Source organism: Pteropus medius, unplaced genomic scaffold (genome assembly GCF_902729225.1).
Source record: "Pteropus medius unplaced genomic scaffold, Ma_sr-lr_union100, whole genome shotgun sequence".
Classification (NCBI taxonomy): domain Eukaryota; kingdom Metazoa; phylum Chordata; class Mammalia; order Chiroptera; family Pteropodidae; genus Pteropus; species Pteropus medius.
Window position 1 is genome coordinate 1,577,065 of NW_024347788.1, and position 17,431 is coordinate 1,594,495.

Below are 17,431 nucleotides of genomic sequence, written 5' to 3' on the forward strand. Positions count from 1 at the left end.
TCCTTCATGTCGTTTGTGAGCAAATTGTTTCACAGATAATTATAGGAAAATTAACTTACAAAGCTCTCTAGCTGTTAGAACAAGACCATGTAATTGCCATGGTTTTGGCTCTTGGTCTTTTCCATCTCATTTTTTAATAGAATTGTACTGTTTTCTACTAAGTATGCCCAGGCATGTTTCTGATATTTAATTAACTTTGGAGTCCTACCCAAAAATCTAAAAAATGTCATTGGATAATACTTACAGCTTTATTTTAACCTATTTACCAAATTGATTCTTGAGAATGGGTATATTCCCTGGTTTTAGAATAAAATGATTAGGATTTGTGAAGTACCTATTATTTAAAGCTCAAAGCCTTGTAAGCAGTGATAAGGGCAGAAAAGAAGTAGCTGTAGAACCATACAGTTAGAAATACCCACCAAAGTAGTGTTGCCTATTGTCCACCATAGCTACTGTTCAGGGAGTCTCTTAGCTCTTCGCATTACATCCGAATTGTTTGTGTGTATGTGCATGAATGTGTAGACGTGCAATTTTATGAAGTTCCACAGCTTTCCTCAGACTTTTCTGAGGAAGCCTGTTATCCTTCCTACCAAAGTTTAAGAACGATGACCCTAGATTGAAAGAAGTCATTGACAGCAGTGTAATTGCGGTAGATTAGATTTAGATTTAATACAGCTGAGAAGGTGAAACACAGCATCTAGGGAAGGGGCTGACAACCAGTAACGACCCCCCCCCGCCCCCCGAAAAATGGGGCAAAAACAAAACACTGCGAGAGAATTGAACTAGAAGGGAAATCTCACATCGCGAATGATGAGTACGATGGACTACAAATGCTATACATATTCAGTGGAAAAAGTGATCACTCATAACTGTAGTGATTAAAGAAGGAAGATTCATGGAAGAGGAAGAACTGAACGAAGCCTTAAATGGTAGGTTTGGACATGCAGAGGCAGAAAAAAGTTTCTCTTTTAGGCAGGAGTTAAGGATATATAAATAATCCATGTAGATGTAGTCTCTCTCTGGGGTATAAATAATTTTATGTGCGAGTTTATAGATTAAATAGAAGGGATTGATAGAAGGGATGACTATTTCACATTACAAATGAATCACCAAATGTTCCATTTCGTGATAGTTTTTTTATTTACATAAATTCACCTTACCTATAACATTTCATGAATATGGATATTTTGTAATACCTCTCACATGTGACTATATTGTAATTTTTTGCGATTTTGTGATTGGACTATACAAAATCTTTTGTTCATCTAAGAATTAAACACTGATACCACATATAGGAGCATCAACCACTGATACTATTATGATCTAGGTTCTAGAAAGTATAAGGAGGCATCTTGCTATTCAGTCGAATATAAACTGAGTCACAAAAAGATCTATAGATTTTCTTAAAGTTATTAGAAAAAGAATCAGCTCTTACATTAGAATCCAGACTCTCTGTATTTTAGTCTCCTCAAAAATACTCTCTCTCTATAAAATATGAAAATTAAGCAGAAAATAGTATGAAAAAACATAGGCATAGAAGGGTAATAGGTAATCTGCGGGCTGACTGTGGACGTGGGTACAGGTGAGTTGTGATGGACTGGGATGTCTCGGTTCCTTTGGGGAAGCTGAGTTCTAATCGTCAGAATCTTCTGTGCCCCCTGCGTTTGCCACCTGTCTTGAAGCAGTGCTACCTATTTCATCCTTGGTCTTTCATTTTTTGTTTTCAAAATGAAGGACCTGGATCACTTTCCTTGTTTTATCCTCTACTGGGAACTCTGACCAGAGGAACCATATCTTTTTGAAATTGTGAAAAAAACATTTTTTTTAATAGAAACATTTTATTTTTTGTTTCTTTCTCTTGGTCTGAATGTAGTTATTCTTATTTTGTTGCTGAGTTTTTAAGAAAAGTGTGCTTAAGGTCCGTTTATCCTTTGTGTGAGTCAGAGAAGATAAAATGACTTTAGTAGGATTGATTCTGTATGTTACATTTCTTCAAATATCCCAATTTAAAAGATCCATAGACAATTATGATTGTTTCTCTGACAGTCATCTTTTCAGAATGTGGTGGAGTGGTTTTATATCTGACTGCATCAACAATTTGTCACACCACAAAAGAATTCTATGGTTTGTTTAAAAAATGTGTTCTAATGCCACTGCCACATTCACATTTAGTCTTCTCAATCTTGTATGCTCTGAACTCAGTTGTCATAAGTGAGGAAACACTTCAGTGTTCCTGTGCGTGTGTGTGTATGTTTGTAATCATAATTTTAAATCAGGTAATGCATCGGAGAAACTATGTACCCATTTTCCAAAGGAGAAGTTAAAACACGAATTTACTTATGTAAGAAGTTTTTGATGTAACTCTTATTTCGATTGCTTTTAGAACCTAAAACAAAACTTAAAATGAATAAGTGGACAATAATACCAAGTACTTACATGTACTATTAAACACCATTCATTTTTCCAAGAATTTTACATATATTCACTCATTTACTTCTCACAACAGCCCTGTAACATAGACGATATTATTATTTTTTCCATTTTACAGGTGAGGAAATTGTGGCACAGAAAGATGAAAGTGTTTACCCACAGGCATGGCACTGCGAAGCATAGGAGCTAGAAACTGACCCCAGGTTGTCTAATTTAACTTCTGTGCTTAATGCCTATGTTGGTGATTTCAAGTATCATTGAACATACTCACTTACAACTACTGAACCATCATTTTAAATCATATTGCATGATCTGAATAATATAGACAGGCGAATTGGAAAAAAATTTTCCTTGAATTCAATTGTAAAAGAGAAGTATTAAATATATAGATAGTTAACTTTTCTGATAATTTTGCCAGTTAATTAGAAATTGAATTTAAGGTTTTATCGCTGTGCAGTATAGCTTACATTATTAAAATGGTTAACTTTCAGAGGTACTTTTGGCATTGGACTTAGAGGGTTTTTTGATTTTTTTTTTCCTCAAAACATTATTTTGTAAATGTCAGAATTCCTTAACTATAATAATACAGTTTCGTTATCAGTGCAAAGGAACAATATGAGAAACTTTTAAAGTTACATGAAAACATGGAAAAGCTGTACCAGAGCATGATGGGATACTACGCCACCGATGTGAAGAAGGTGTCCGTGGAAGACTTCTTGATTGACTTGAATAACTTCAGAACCACGTTCATGGTATGTTAAAAAATTTAATTTGTTTTTTTAAAAAAGTCTTTGTATCTGTACTATCTTATCTAGTATTAATTTTACTTCATTCTATTCCTGTTATCTGTAGAAAAACCTACCTTTTCTGATGTCGAAAGTTAGCTTTAAAAATTTCAGATTTTAAATCTATTAAAAAATGTGTGGTTTGTTCTCTTTTTAGCCTTCTCCACATTAAGCTATAATCAGAAATTTTGATTGAAAAAGTGACAAATTCCCAAGTTTTTCATAAAGACTCCCCTCCTGGCTGATTACAGAGCATTTCTGTAATAAGTTTTTGGCTATGAATTTGTTTCTTTATACTTAAGATCAACTTGTATTCTGTGGTATAATTCTACCAAATTCTGTGCAGCTCTTAGGAAGCTTTTTCTCCCCTTTTCTTTTCTTAATGCACTGTACAATAAGCTACCTGCGATTTGCCTTTGAATGGATTCCTAGGGTTTCCTTTAGATACTTTAATAGGGAGGTCAGATCTTTGATGTGGAATCCTTTCATTTAGGCATTAAAAAGATCTTTTGAAAAGTATTAGCTGATTAGGTGGGGGAAAAAACCACACACGTATTAAAGTGAGAAAGCATTGTTGCCTCTCTAGGGAACTGGCAATAAACGTTTCTACAACGAAAAATTATGTTATTCTTAATAGATAGATAAGTCATTTCTGTATTTCAGCAGATGTTTGAGAGGATTAAAAAGTTTTTGAAGTGTAATGGGAAAAAAAGGTTGAATTTAAAGAGTTGGGTTTTTTTTTTTTAAATCTTGGGAAAACTTTATTGCTGAATTTATTGGACTTGATTATAATCACTTGGTTATGATTAGATAGCCTTTTTTAAAAAAAGTCACTGTTTTAAAGGAAAACTCGTCTACAGTAAATAAACATTTTGCTCACAGGTCTAGTTTATTTCCTCCACAAATTCAAAGTGATTCATTAAATTATGTTTTCATACCAGAAGTGAATTTGGTTATTAAATATATTCATTATGTGCCTATGTGTATGATGCGTTGATTAATATATTATTTTAATTTTTATAGTGTTTCTTGAGGCAACATGGCTTAGTGTCAATAGCAAAGACTTTGCAGTCTGAGTTAGGTTTGGATTTCACATTAGTCGTGTGACTAAGGAACACTATTTATCCTTCCCGAGCCTCAGTTTCCACATTTGTAAAAAGGGATGGTAATTCTCTTCTCGTAAGAGTGTTAAAATATTGAAGGAGATAAATATCTTAAGTATTTATCATCTCTTTTCGCACATGGTAGTTGTTTATTATACAGTAAAGCCTTAGCCCAGCAAGCTTGAGTAGTCATACCTGAGCATTCCAAAGAAAGTACTGGCCCTTGACTGGCTCCTGGGAGATCAACCCTAAGGCCTTGGAATATTCTGCCTGATGAAAGTGTCTTTGTATACCTGGGGCCTTGGGCCAAGCTGGATAGTTTATGCTAAAAATGTGATTTTTGGTGAATACCTGTTTTTGTTCACCTAGGACCCTATGCCACACTTTGCCAGTTTGTCCTCTGTTGCGGACTGGAGATTGAGCAGCTAAGGTCATTCATGAGGGATGTCCGTGCCTACATGCCTGACCACCCCACCAAAAACTCTTGACACCAAGGCTTAGGCGTGCTGCCCTGGTTGGCAGTATTTCATATGTGTTGTCACACGTTGTTGCTATAATAATCAGACTTCATTGGGAGAGGACAGTTATGTTTTAATCTGTATTCTTTTGCTGTAATGAACTAACAGTGAGTAAAACATCTTTTCTGAGTTCTGCAAGTCCTTCCAACAAATTACCAAACTTGAGAGTAGTCTCGGGGATCCCGGCACAGAAATGCAAAAAAGTATAAAATGCATATATAAAATAATACCCAATATATATTGAGAATTTTCTGTGAACCAGTTTTCCAAATGCTTCACACATATTATCTCAATTAGTCTTCATAATCATACTACATCTTTTCACCATTACCATCTATCTCTTTGCGGCAAATGAAGAAACTTAGGCACATTTGATGGAACATATCTAGCTCTAGGTCACATAGGCATAAATGGTGGAGCTAGAATTTGAACCTATATAGACTTCCTCCCAGAGCCTGTGCTCTTAAATGCTGCCACCCACATCTGTAGCTTGTGTTTCATTTCACAAATAAGAACAGTGGTTTTGAAGTGTTTCCTAATGAGACCAAGCACAAGTCATTCGCAAGTGGTCAAATTGGGATTTGAATCCAGATCTAATTCCAAAACTTTCTGAAACCCGGTAGGCTTGGAGAGTTTGCGGCATTCTGTGGGTAACTTGGCATTTCTGTTGTTAAGTGGTGGGCAGAGGGAGAAACTGTTTAAACGGAGAAAGATTCAAAGAAGGAAGGTAATAGAGTGACAGCTACACTCAGTTTATTTCATAGTTCACATGGGTCCTGGAAGTAGCCGCTATCACACACACACACACACACACACACACTGGACACACTGCATTAAATTAAAACTATTACAGCCAAATATTAAAAAAAATATGGTTTTTTATCTAACTTGGAGAGAAATTTTTTTTTAGAATGAAAATAAGCATAAAGAAGAGTGAAAGAGAAATGCAGTTTCACACACAGTTTATTCTTCCTTTCTGGTAAATATGGTTATACTGCTTGAACTGTAGACACTATATCTTTAAAAAATACCACAGTGTCAATATCGACAGAAATTATCGACAGACGTCCTGTTTTGTCAGTCTTCTGATCTCTGAGGTTGCCTTTTAATTCCATACTATTCAATTTTAATTCCATACTATTCAACTTTAATTTCCATGAGCCAGAGTGAAATTATTAGCCATAGATGTGGAACGGAAGGTCTGTTCTGGAAAGCCGCATTAACGAGCAAAAAGAATTTTTTTTCTTTTTAAGAAAATACTGTTAAAATACATTTACATTGTTACTTCGTCTACTGGCATTTAGGGATAATCCTCCTCATGAATGAGCAAAATTTGCCATAAAGCAAAGGTCCATTCTGTGTTACATATGAGGAGCTGGGTCACTGTCCTCGTTCCGCACCTGCCTTCCAGTGCGGCAGTTTCTCATGGAGTTCAGGCCACTCTCCTTGCTGTCCCCTATGCCTACAGCACTCCCTCCGTGTTTTCCCGGCTAAGTTAACATACTCACCCTTCTGGTTTCTAGTATAATACATGGCACTTAATAAATAGATAAATTTATTGAGGAACTGATATTTCCGTCCACAATGGGTGACATGCTTTAACAGTTAACACATACAGTGCCAGCTAAATGCCAGGCACTCTATGCGTTCATTTAATCCTTGCGAACAATAAGACGTGGTGTGTGTACTGTTGTTATTCCCATTTTGCAGATAAGGAAACTGAGGCATAAAGAGGTTGTGACTTGCCCGTTGTTAGCTAGCGAGTGACAGCTGAGATGCTGACCCGGGGAGACTGCAGAGTCTGTCATATATGACCGAACTCTATTAACTTCTGTTAAACATAGGAGTTACATTTCATAGATTAACAGGACTAACTTGAAACCTAACTCCTCCCCCCCTAAAAAAAAAGTACTCACTTTTATTTTTAATAGTAATTTATTTTGTGAATAATTTATCCAAAAACATTTGTTTTAGGATTGCCCTAGATTTTAAACGTAGGCAATTAAAGACTGGCTCACCGTTCTTCAAAGCCCCTGGCTATACTTTTGACTAATTCATACAACACTCTCTCACCAGCATTACTAGGTTGGATCACACAACTAATTTGCAGAGATATAGCTGTTCTCTCTCTCTCTCTCTGCCTTTTTACCATAGCTAAAGAAGGAATATATTGTTCTAGTCTGCTGCCTCAAGCCATGTAGATAAACGGGGGTGTGTGGGTGGGTGGAGGGGGAGTTTCATGACCTTGTCCCTTCCTCAGAGGCAGCACTGTTCATTGTGACAGCAGTTCAGCTCCTTCCCTGGGTGGGGTCTCAGCTGGGAATTGATTTGCTGTTGCCTCTGTTGTGTTAATCTACCATAGCTCTATGCTCCTCGGGACTGGTTTCTCTTTAGAACCATTGATCAACTTCCAAGAACTAGAGAGTAAGTTTATACTGATTCTACTTAGTTTTATTTCTACCACCATCTTCAGCAGGACAAAACCAATAACACTGATAGTGTCCTTCTTGCTAGACCCTGTGCTACGTGCTTTCCATGTGTTTCATGTAGTCTTCACACCGTTTTTGCAAGGTACAGAACATTACCCACGTGTGAACCGCGCATGGAGGACCTCACGGCCTTTGCAGAATTGGTAGGGGCTAGAGTTTGGATGGAGGCCTCCCAGGCTCCAAAGCCTGGACATTTTTTTTAAAAACATTCCCGATACACTGCTGTTCAGAGCATGTGTAAGAAAAGTCAAATGTAATTTTTTAAGTGTTTTTTTTTTTTTTTTCCGATGACTTACTAGAGGGAATCGGCACAAGGCATATTTATTTCCTCCCTCCTTGTTTTATTAACTTTGCATTTACATTGATGGATTCGTGTTGAAAGAGTGTTTGCAGGTCTCTTTTTATTTCAAAGCATAAAAGCTCTTTTAATATTAGAGGCCTGTTAATGGCAGAGGTGAGGGTTAAGATAAAGGGTAGAGAGTCAGCACCTTTCTGTCAATAGATTTTTATTTCCTGTAGGACCAACTTCAAACTGGAGGTAGTAGGTGGAACTATTTGACCTCACACTGTAGGCCGAGTAACCTGGTGGCCCGCCAGGCACCGAGCTTCACCAAGCGAAGTTCATGCCTTTAGTTGTATGGTGCTGCATAACCATAATCATCGTTTTCCACTTGTGACTGGTTTTAGGTATTACCAATGTTCCTGTTACTAATAGAGATTTCATGCTTCTGCAGGGCGCTTGGAGCTCACTATGGAAGTTTTGTTGGATCTTGCTAGAAGCCCCCGTCTTACTTTTTCTTAGCCAACCGCTATAGCAAGTTCATGCTTGTCTTTTGAGTATAAACCTAATATTGTGTCTCTCATTGGTCACTGTGGCCTCGAAGCATAACGTGTGGCCTGGTCTCTCTTCCCATTCGTATTCATACTGGAGAATTTTGTTTAAACTGCTTTTACTCACAGAGGCCTGAATGCATGGTTTTTTCTTTAACACTCTCACTTCTTTTGCTGCGATTTTTTTAATCATCGAGGGTTCTTTGGCTGTTCTCTTTCTTTAATGAGAACTATCAGCTGTGCAATAGCATCCTTAACTCCTTACACTAATCTCATCTGACACCTTATTTATTTTGCTTCACCATCTAATCTTAGAGAAATACTTCCAAATATTTTCTCCTCTTAGGACTCCTTTGTTATTTGTCCCTTTTAGATAACATGTTTCGAAACAATTTTTCTACCAAATTATGCTTCTTAAGAATGTCATTTTTTCGTTTTAATTAGACATATGTAACTGCTATGTAGACCTCTTGAGTTTCTAATTTCACACATTCCACTATAGAATTGATGTGATTATATTCAAAGAAGTCAGACATTTTGGTTCATGTAGCTTTTTTTTTTTTTTTTTCTGAGTACATGCACCTTTTCTATTAGGATTTGAAAGTACCAAGGAAGATCACAGGGCATCTTTATTTAGAGTTCCTGAGACCCTGCGTGTCTGGACACCTAACTCTACAATTGAAGGCAGCCCCTGCCTTAAAAAGGGATTACTGTCGCACACACAAAAAGTGGAAGCCTTGTATTGTCTTTTTTTGTCCCCAGGTTTAGATGTATAAAAGTGCTAAACTTTGCAGTTATTATTTTCTAATTGTAAAGCGCAGTCTGTTCCTCCTTCAGCTTTGTTGTCCAGATATATGCCTCCCTTCTGAATTCTGTGATGACAAAGAGAAAAGATTCTTATTTCTTCACATCTTAAGAGATTTATGAATTCCGCCTACGAGAAGCCTCGTCCTCTTTGTTTGTTTTTAACAGTGATGTTTTGCTGTGTACTTCATTATCGGGAAGGCAGTAGTGGCTGAGGGTGCAGGCTCTGGCATCAGAAAACCCTGGGTGATATGAGTGTGGACAAGTTACTTAACCTTACTGAGCCTCAGCATGTGTTTCTTAGGGATGTTACATTTTGAAGATCAAAAGACATAAGATACATACCCTCAAAACAAGTTAGCTATCTACAAAGAATAGAAGCATAGTAATTCTCACCTTTCCCAACTCATTATAACAAGAACGATATTGTAAGTATTTTATCCCTTTTTTATTCTATGCTTCCATATAGAATACTTTGAACCAAATAGCTACCTATTTTTCATTGATAGTTCTGTCTTTAGATTATTTCTAAAAATTTGTTCGAGTTATGTTTCATCCAGTTAAAGATTTGTCATTCATGCTATTTGCAGACTTTAAGTTGATTTTTGGTTCGTACAGTTAAAATAATACCGTGTAGTGAACAAATGTGAAATCAATTATAACTCATTTGATCTTGCTGCATGTGTTGATCAAATACAATTTATTCTTCTACTGAATACTCAGACTAACGCAGTGATTTGCCAAACAAAAATGAATTCATTTAATGAGAGGGTATTTTTAGTGTAATTTTTTTTTTTTCCATTCAGAGGACAGCCAGAACAAAACTCATTTTGCCAAATCATTTAAATATACAAATCTGATGCTCGTCAACTCTAAATGTCATTTCTCATGATTGCTATACAGATAACGAGTGGACTAGCAGGAACTCCAAGGCACTAAGCACTTTCTCTGTGCTCCTTAACTCATTATATATTATCAGAGAAAATAAAATCATGTAGAAGTCCTGTGGTTGGATGTTGAGTCAACTTACGTAATTATAATAGGACATATCTTCTATCCTTGCTTATTTCGGTGGGCTTACAACTTGAAAATTGTCTTCACTGGTACTGTTGTTATTCTGAAATCGTACTTGGAGGTATAAAGCTCCAAACCTAGGACGAATTAATATTCTTCTTATTCTTGGTATCTGTTTAAGGAATTAGATTAATTGCAGGTGCTGAATTTTTTGGGTTTGCAAGCTGGCAAATTAATCCAAATAGGTTTTTCTAATCTTTATTCTTTTTAGGTTTTTCACAACAAAAACACACCTAGACTAATTGGCTTAGTTTTTCTCTTTACTATTAAGATTTATTCTGACTATACGTTGCTCAGTGGGGTAATAAATACATTTGATAGGTTCTATATGATTAAATGACTAGTAATTTGTATTTTCCTTTTACATTTTAAGTATATTGTTTGCTCACTGAAATACTATCACTAAAGGTAAAGACTGGGATATTCTAATACAATAAGGAGAATAACAATTGATGATGGAGAGAAAAATTAAATAATTAATACATAATCATACGTATATTAATCCATGTAATTGAAAAGATAACACTAAACTAGGATGCCACAAACAAAAATGAATAAAATGACATATTCCTTGCATATCAAATATACTGGTCTTCTGTGTTGTCATCGAGAGGGGGTTGGGCATACTATTCGTTTAAGGCTACTTTTTAGTGTTATGTTTAAAACATTACGAGGTTCACATGGAATATTTAGAGGCTTTAGTTGGATGTTTTCCTTGAAGAAATGATTAGCAGTAGCTCAAAAAAAAATGCTGTCCTATTACCAGGCTTACCTTAAAGTACTATTCTGCATGGCTGCCATCTTGTGCTTACCTTTGCCTTTATTTAGTCTCACAGTTGGAAGTAAAAAGAATATTTTTATAGTATATCACTTCAGAACGCAAGGGGAGAGAATGCATTTAATGGGAAAGCAAGTTCTACTTTGGAAAAACCTTAATTATGAACATCTCATACTTTATTAAAGAAGCTATTGACTAGATTGAAATAGGTCATTTGTTTGAGAAGTATACAAAGTGAAGGACTTGCAAGCAAACTCATAGCATAGTGATGACGGGTCAGTAATGTTAAGTCTCTGATGGGCTAGTAAGTAATTTGTTGTTTCATCTGAGACTGACTTTACAATAAAGAGCAACTTGGAGGTAAAACAGTTTAATCATCATCACCTGCACATCCTTTGGGACGTTCTCAAAGGATAGTGTCCCATTTTCATAAGTTTTATGGTCATAAAAATTTTAACTAATAACACTTTGTACTGAATGTTAAGATGATAAATTGTTTGTGCTAGTGTATAGTATATCATGATCTTCTATTCTCATTGATAGCATTTTTTATTGGATGTGGTAATATCAGAGAAATTAATTTGATTAATTTTTATGTTATCTAGATTTCTTCCTAAAGCATCTAGCCTGTAATTATTGCAAATAGGGGTTTCTAAGAATAAACGTCTTTTTTTTTTAATGAGGTAGTTGGAATCCATTGTTTATTTTTTACACGCAGAGGGAAATTTTATATTTAGTTACAAAAGAAAATAATTTTGATGGAAAACTGACAAATAGATCACATATTTTTACATTCTTAAAGACTTTCGTGACTGGTATTATTTAAAAAATATTTTCTTTCATGTTCCAATATAGGAATGTGTATAGGAGTGCAGGAATGCATGTTTAAGGATTTTAAAAATATTTTCTATTTCTTCCTGAAAATGTCTCATCAGGACATTCTAGAAAGCAGTCATTTAGGATGGTTGGATGTAGCCTCTTCTCAAGGTTAAGTAACTCCTAGAAAAGCATTTAGTGGGAATGTGTTGTACTCCTATGTGGTTGTTTACTTTGAGAAAAATTAGCCTATGTTTTTATAGTATCAAACACCCACCACTTTCGAAAGTATGTGGATTTAAATTCAGTTTGTCTAATCTTATTTTAGAGACTTGAGACAAAAATTGAATACTTAGGCAAGAAGAAAGATTTTTGACTTTAGTGTAAAGTACTAAAGAGATCCCTGGCTTATGGAGCTTAAATATCCATTAATGTCAAAAGAAATATAACTCTGAACAAGAAGACATTCGTAAGCTTTTTCACCTTATTTTCCATATAATAAAATCTCCACAAGTTTTCTATGTTACAAAAATATACAGGATATTATCATATGTTTAAAAATGTTGAGTAGGATAGATGAAGCTATTTAAATAGGCTAAAACTCAGCAATAGAGGTATGAAGTATGATCAAAAGGTCAGTGTCTGTGGAAATCTTACTTGTGTTTTATACTCATATTTCATTAGAATGTTATAACAAAATAAGACTAATGAATTCTTCAAGTGGGCATATTTGGAATATAAAGTGTTAATCAGGAATGTCTAATTTTAAGCACAAGCAAGATTTGGGGGGAAGAAAACACAGAAAACTAAACCAAGTCTTTTCTAGAATAAAATTTCATAAAGCATATTAGATTTAGAAGTATTAAAAACAATGTTTCTATATATACATGTAAGTTAAATCTTTAGAGATAAATAACTAGACTTGAGGTCAAGAGTACATGTTGCCTTCCATATCTAATTCACCTCCATACCAAGCAATCCAACAGCATTGATTGCATGCTTTGATGGTACTTCCTATTAATTCAGTGTACAATCATATTCTAACATCTTGGAATGGAAAGCATTTATATTCTCATAGGAATTATGAAAATTGGCACTTCTCCAATATAATAGACACAGGTATAATTGATACATGCTAGAAAGTGGGTCTTCCTTGATTTGTGGCTAGATAAATCATTGTGTGTTTGAGGCATTTGATTAATGATATAGTAATAATGAAAATGATGTTATAAATTAGTAATAATATAATTATAATAATTGCTAACATTTATATAGGGCGTACTATGTGTCAGCACTTCTGTACGCTATTTATATGTGTTAATTCATTTAATTCTTACAATATCCCCATAAAGTAGGTACTGTTTTGCCTATTTTACTAGAAGAGAAAACTGAGACAAGTCATACAGCTCTTTAGTGCCAGGTGGAGATTCAGACAAAGACAATACGACTTCAGCTTGCTTTTTCTTAACCATTATACTGTCTTTCTAATATGCAGTGATAAACTCATACAGATTTAAAAAGAATAATTTCTCAAAGTATTTCAACATACTTATTGTATTTTTTAAAACATTCTTGATTGTCAATTTAACAAACTTTTTTGAGTGCTTGCCTAAGACTGATCTTATATGGCTGTCCAATGTTAAACCATTTACCTTCAGATCCTAAAACACAGATATAAGATACTTAGAAAAATATGTAGTGTATAAGAACTGCTGCCACATGATACAAAAGTATTTAAGAAATAAAGATCTATGCGTTGGTCAGCTTTCTACAAGAACACACTCAAAAGAGTGAATGAAAGGCAGTATTCCAACTGATGGATGAGATTTTCCAGATCAAGAATCTGCAAAATAGGAAGTACAACCTATGCCAGTCAGATAAATAAATCAAATTCATTTGAAAAAAAAAACATCGTAGTGAAACTGTGGAACACTAAAGATAAAATCTTAGAAGCAGCCAACAAAAAAAGATGTGACCACCAATGCAGCAATGAGATACAATGACTTCTCATCAGCAGAAGTGCAAGCCAAAAAAGAGAGTAAAGATATTTTCAAGTGTTGAGAAATAAAGAGCATAAGCTCTTTCTAGAACAAGGGCAAAATTATTTGCGAATAAGCAGATAATGAGTGTTTTCCACAAACATCCCGCTGTTAAAGGATTTTCTAAAGCAGACATTAGCAAACTCTTTAAGGGGCCAGATAGTCAAAATTTAAATTTTGCAGACCATACATACAGTCTCTGCTGCAGCTACTCAGCTGTGCCATAGGTGGTATGTAAATGAGTGGGTGTGGCTATGTTTCAAAACACTTTTTACAAAAGCAGATTGGCCCACCGAGAACTATAATTTGCTGATCCCGGCTCTGCAGGGTGTATTTCAAGAAGCAGCAATTTTTTTTTCCCCAAAAAAAGAAAGGTTCTAGAGACAAGATAGCATACCCACCATGAAACTAAATGTAAAAAAATGAAGTATACAATAAAACAAGGTAGCTTGTTTTGTAGAAGAAAGGAAGCAGAGCTTAACTATCGGATAACACCATTAAATGAATTGAAAAGAGATGTTTGGAATTCAGGTGTTTTATGTTCAAACTCTGTATTGTTCAAAGGGAGAAACAGAGGTAAAGATATTAAGAACTTTAGGCTTTGTTAATTTGTGTGATGGAATTACAAGGATGACCAGTAAGAGGATAGACATCTAGAAAAATTCTAAACTTTAAGAGAACAAGTAGAACATGAAAGATGTGCAAAGAAAAAAAAAAACAGGAAAAATAAAAGCATGGATAAAGCTGGACAAATAGAAGATATAATGTAAGGTGGTGGAAACAAATATTTTATAAATCACAATTAAAAATTTTAAAGACCATAAAATTTGATAGAGAAAATCTAGCCTTATGCTGTTTGACACCTACCTATAACACAAGGATATAGAAAAGTTTGAAGTAACAATAGTTAATGAACTGCAAGACAAATATTAATCAAAAGAAAGAGGGAAACTATGTTATTTACAGATAAAGTAGACTTAAGGGAATATTACTTCATGATGATAAAAAGCTTAATTCACCAGAATAATACATTCTAAAATTTGCATAATGACAAAGCTCCAAAATAAATGTAAAAATTGATAAATTCTAAAAATAAATTGATAGCTGTAGTATTATATTAGCCCTAATTACTGATAAATCAAACAGGAAAGTATTAAAGATATGGGAACTATAAACAATTCAATTAACGTATTTGATTTGATTAACACAGAACCCAGCTGCAATTAAAGAATACACATTCTTCTCAATCATAAGTGGAATTTTCATCAAATTAATCACATACTAGAGACCATGAAAGACATTTTAGAACACATTAAATAACTTCGGTGTCAAGGAAGAAATCATAGAAGAAAATTTAGACCTGAACAGTATTGAAACTATTCCACATCAGAATTTGAGACGCAGTAATAGTAGTGTTAAAAATTTACATCCTGAGTGCTTCTATTAGATCAGAAAGACAGAATATTAAAGCAAGCATCTGACAAAAGGAATTGTATAATCCTAGATGAAATCAGAGGGAAATGAAGGAATAAAGGAAGGAAAGAATGATGAAAGAGTTAATTTTTTTTTTAAAGCCAAAATGTGGTTATTTTGAAAGACAAGTTAATTAGATAAACTTATGAAAGAATTAATCAAGAAAAAAATAATGTTGAGACTATAACAAGGAATATAGTAACAGATACAGAAGACAGCAAAAAGAGAAGAACACACTATAAAAATTTGTGGGCCAGAATTGGAGAGGCTGATGAAATAGGTAAGCTCCGAGGGGAAAAAAATACATACTGAAACTAACTTTAAAAGAAATAGAAAGCTTGAATAAGCCTATACCTAATTTTTAATTTAATGATTTATTTTGAATCTTCCAACAAACTAAATACTTGGCCCAAAAAGTTTTACAGATGAGTTTTACCATATTTTAATGAAATGATTATTCTAAACTAATAGAGTATAAAAAAAAAATGACCAAATGTTCAAAGAAATAAACTCATGTCCAAGTTGAGTTCATCCCAGAATGAAAGTGTGCTTTAATAGTAGAATATTCCTAAATATAATTTACCACTTAAAGAGTTTCGATAGATTGAGAAAAATATTTGCTAAAATTCCACCCTCGATCATGTTTTGAAACAAGACAACAAACTTGTTGAACAAACTGGTTGAATATTTTAGCCCTAAGTAGGCAATTAGGAAAAAGCAGGAGCCCTCTTAACCTAAGAATAGGAATTTAACTCCTAGCTAGTACAGCAAGATAACAAAGAAATGAAAAGTAGAGAAATTGAAAATGAAGAAACTAACCATTCATTATGTTTGTCTATGAATAATACAAAAAGGAACCTACAGGAAAATTATTAGAAATAAGGAATTTTATTAATGGAATATTATATGTATCAATGGAATAAAATATGAATTAGTTACAAAATATGAAGAATCATTTTTCCCAAAGGTAGCAAAATCTGATTTTTGTATATTTTTTATTGTAAAAGTTACATAAATTTAGAAAAAAAAATTTTCATAATCCTGTCTCACTACCACATATAGCATTTTAGTGCATTCCTCATCTTTCTCATATACTTTTATTTACTTTTTAAATTAAATTTATTGAGATATTGGTTAATAAAATTAATTAAGTTTCAGCTGTACAATTCAGTAATACATCATCTGTATCTTGCGTTGTGTTCACCACCCAGAGTCAAATCTCCTGTCACCATATATTTGACCTCCTTTACCCTCCTCCCTCCCCCGCTCTGGTAACCACTAAACTGTTGTCTGTTGTGTCTATGGGTTTTTGATTGTTGCTTTCAGTTTATGCCCTACATTTGAGTGAAATCATGGTTCTCAACTTTTTCTGACTTATTTCGCTTAGCCTGATAATCTCAAGATCCATTTGTGTGTCGCCAATAGGATTTCATCTTTTCTCATGGCTGAGTAATATTCCATTGTATATATGTACCACATCTTTTTTATACAATCATCTTTTGAAAGACACTTCAGTTGTTTCCATGTCTTGGCCACTGTGAATAATGCTGCATTGAACATAGGAGTGTGTGTATCTTTTTGGATAAATGTTTTCAACTTTTTAGGGTAGATACCCAGAAGAGGGATTGCTGGGTCATGTGGCAATTCTATTCTTAGTTTTTTGAGGAACCTCCATACTGTTTTCCACAGTGACTGCACCAACTTACATTTTCACTGGCAGTGTATGAGGGTTCCTTTTTTTCTCACAACTTCTCCAAAACTTGTTATTATTTGTCCATTTGATGGTAACCATTCTGACAGGTGTGAGGTGGTATCTCATTGTGATTTTGAGTTGTATTTCCCTTGTAGCTAGGAAGGTTGATCATCTTTTCATATATCTGTTGGTCGTTCTGAAGCTCTCCTTTTATTCATCAACTTTATTTCTGTCCTAGAGAGCAGTGGTTTTCAAACTTTTGACCATAACCCACATTGTAAAATTGTAAAAGGGACCCAGGACTCTTACGTATATGTGTTTTTAGAACAGAAAATCTTCAAAAACAATACTTATCCCTATTGTTTGTGTTATGTTCTAAAATACTCTGTTCTCTTTCACTTAAAGAGTGGCTGTCACTTGTTTCTAGACATTTAAGAACCAACTGATGGGACCTACCATTTTAAAACTCTTACATATATACACAAGTAGACATGTACAAAATGTTTACATCTGTATTGTTCATCATAGCCAAATATTGGAAACAACACAAATCCACTGATAAGAGAATAAATAATAAAACAATATTATAAGCAATGAA

At 34.2% G+C, this 17,431-nt stretch overlaps 1 protein-coding gene across 1 annotated transcript in view; it reads left to right on the forward strand.

Annotated features, from left to right (window-relative positions):
* The window catches only part of DIAPH3 (diaphanous related formin 3), a 425,074-nt gene that overhangs the window by 277,558 nt on the left and 130,085 nt on the right, over positions 1-17,431 (forward strand). The window contains exon 23 of the mRNA XM_039877169.1: positions 3,018-3,182. Within this exon, the coding sequence (XP_039733103.1) occupies positions 3,018-3,182 (165 nt within the window). The remainder of the gene's footprint in view (positions 1-3,017; positions 3,183-17,431) is intronic.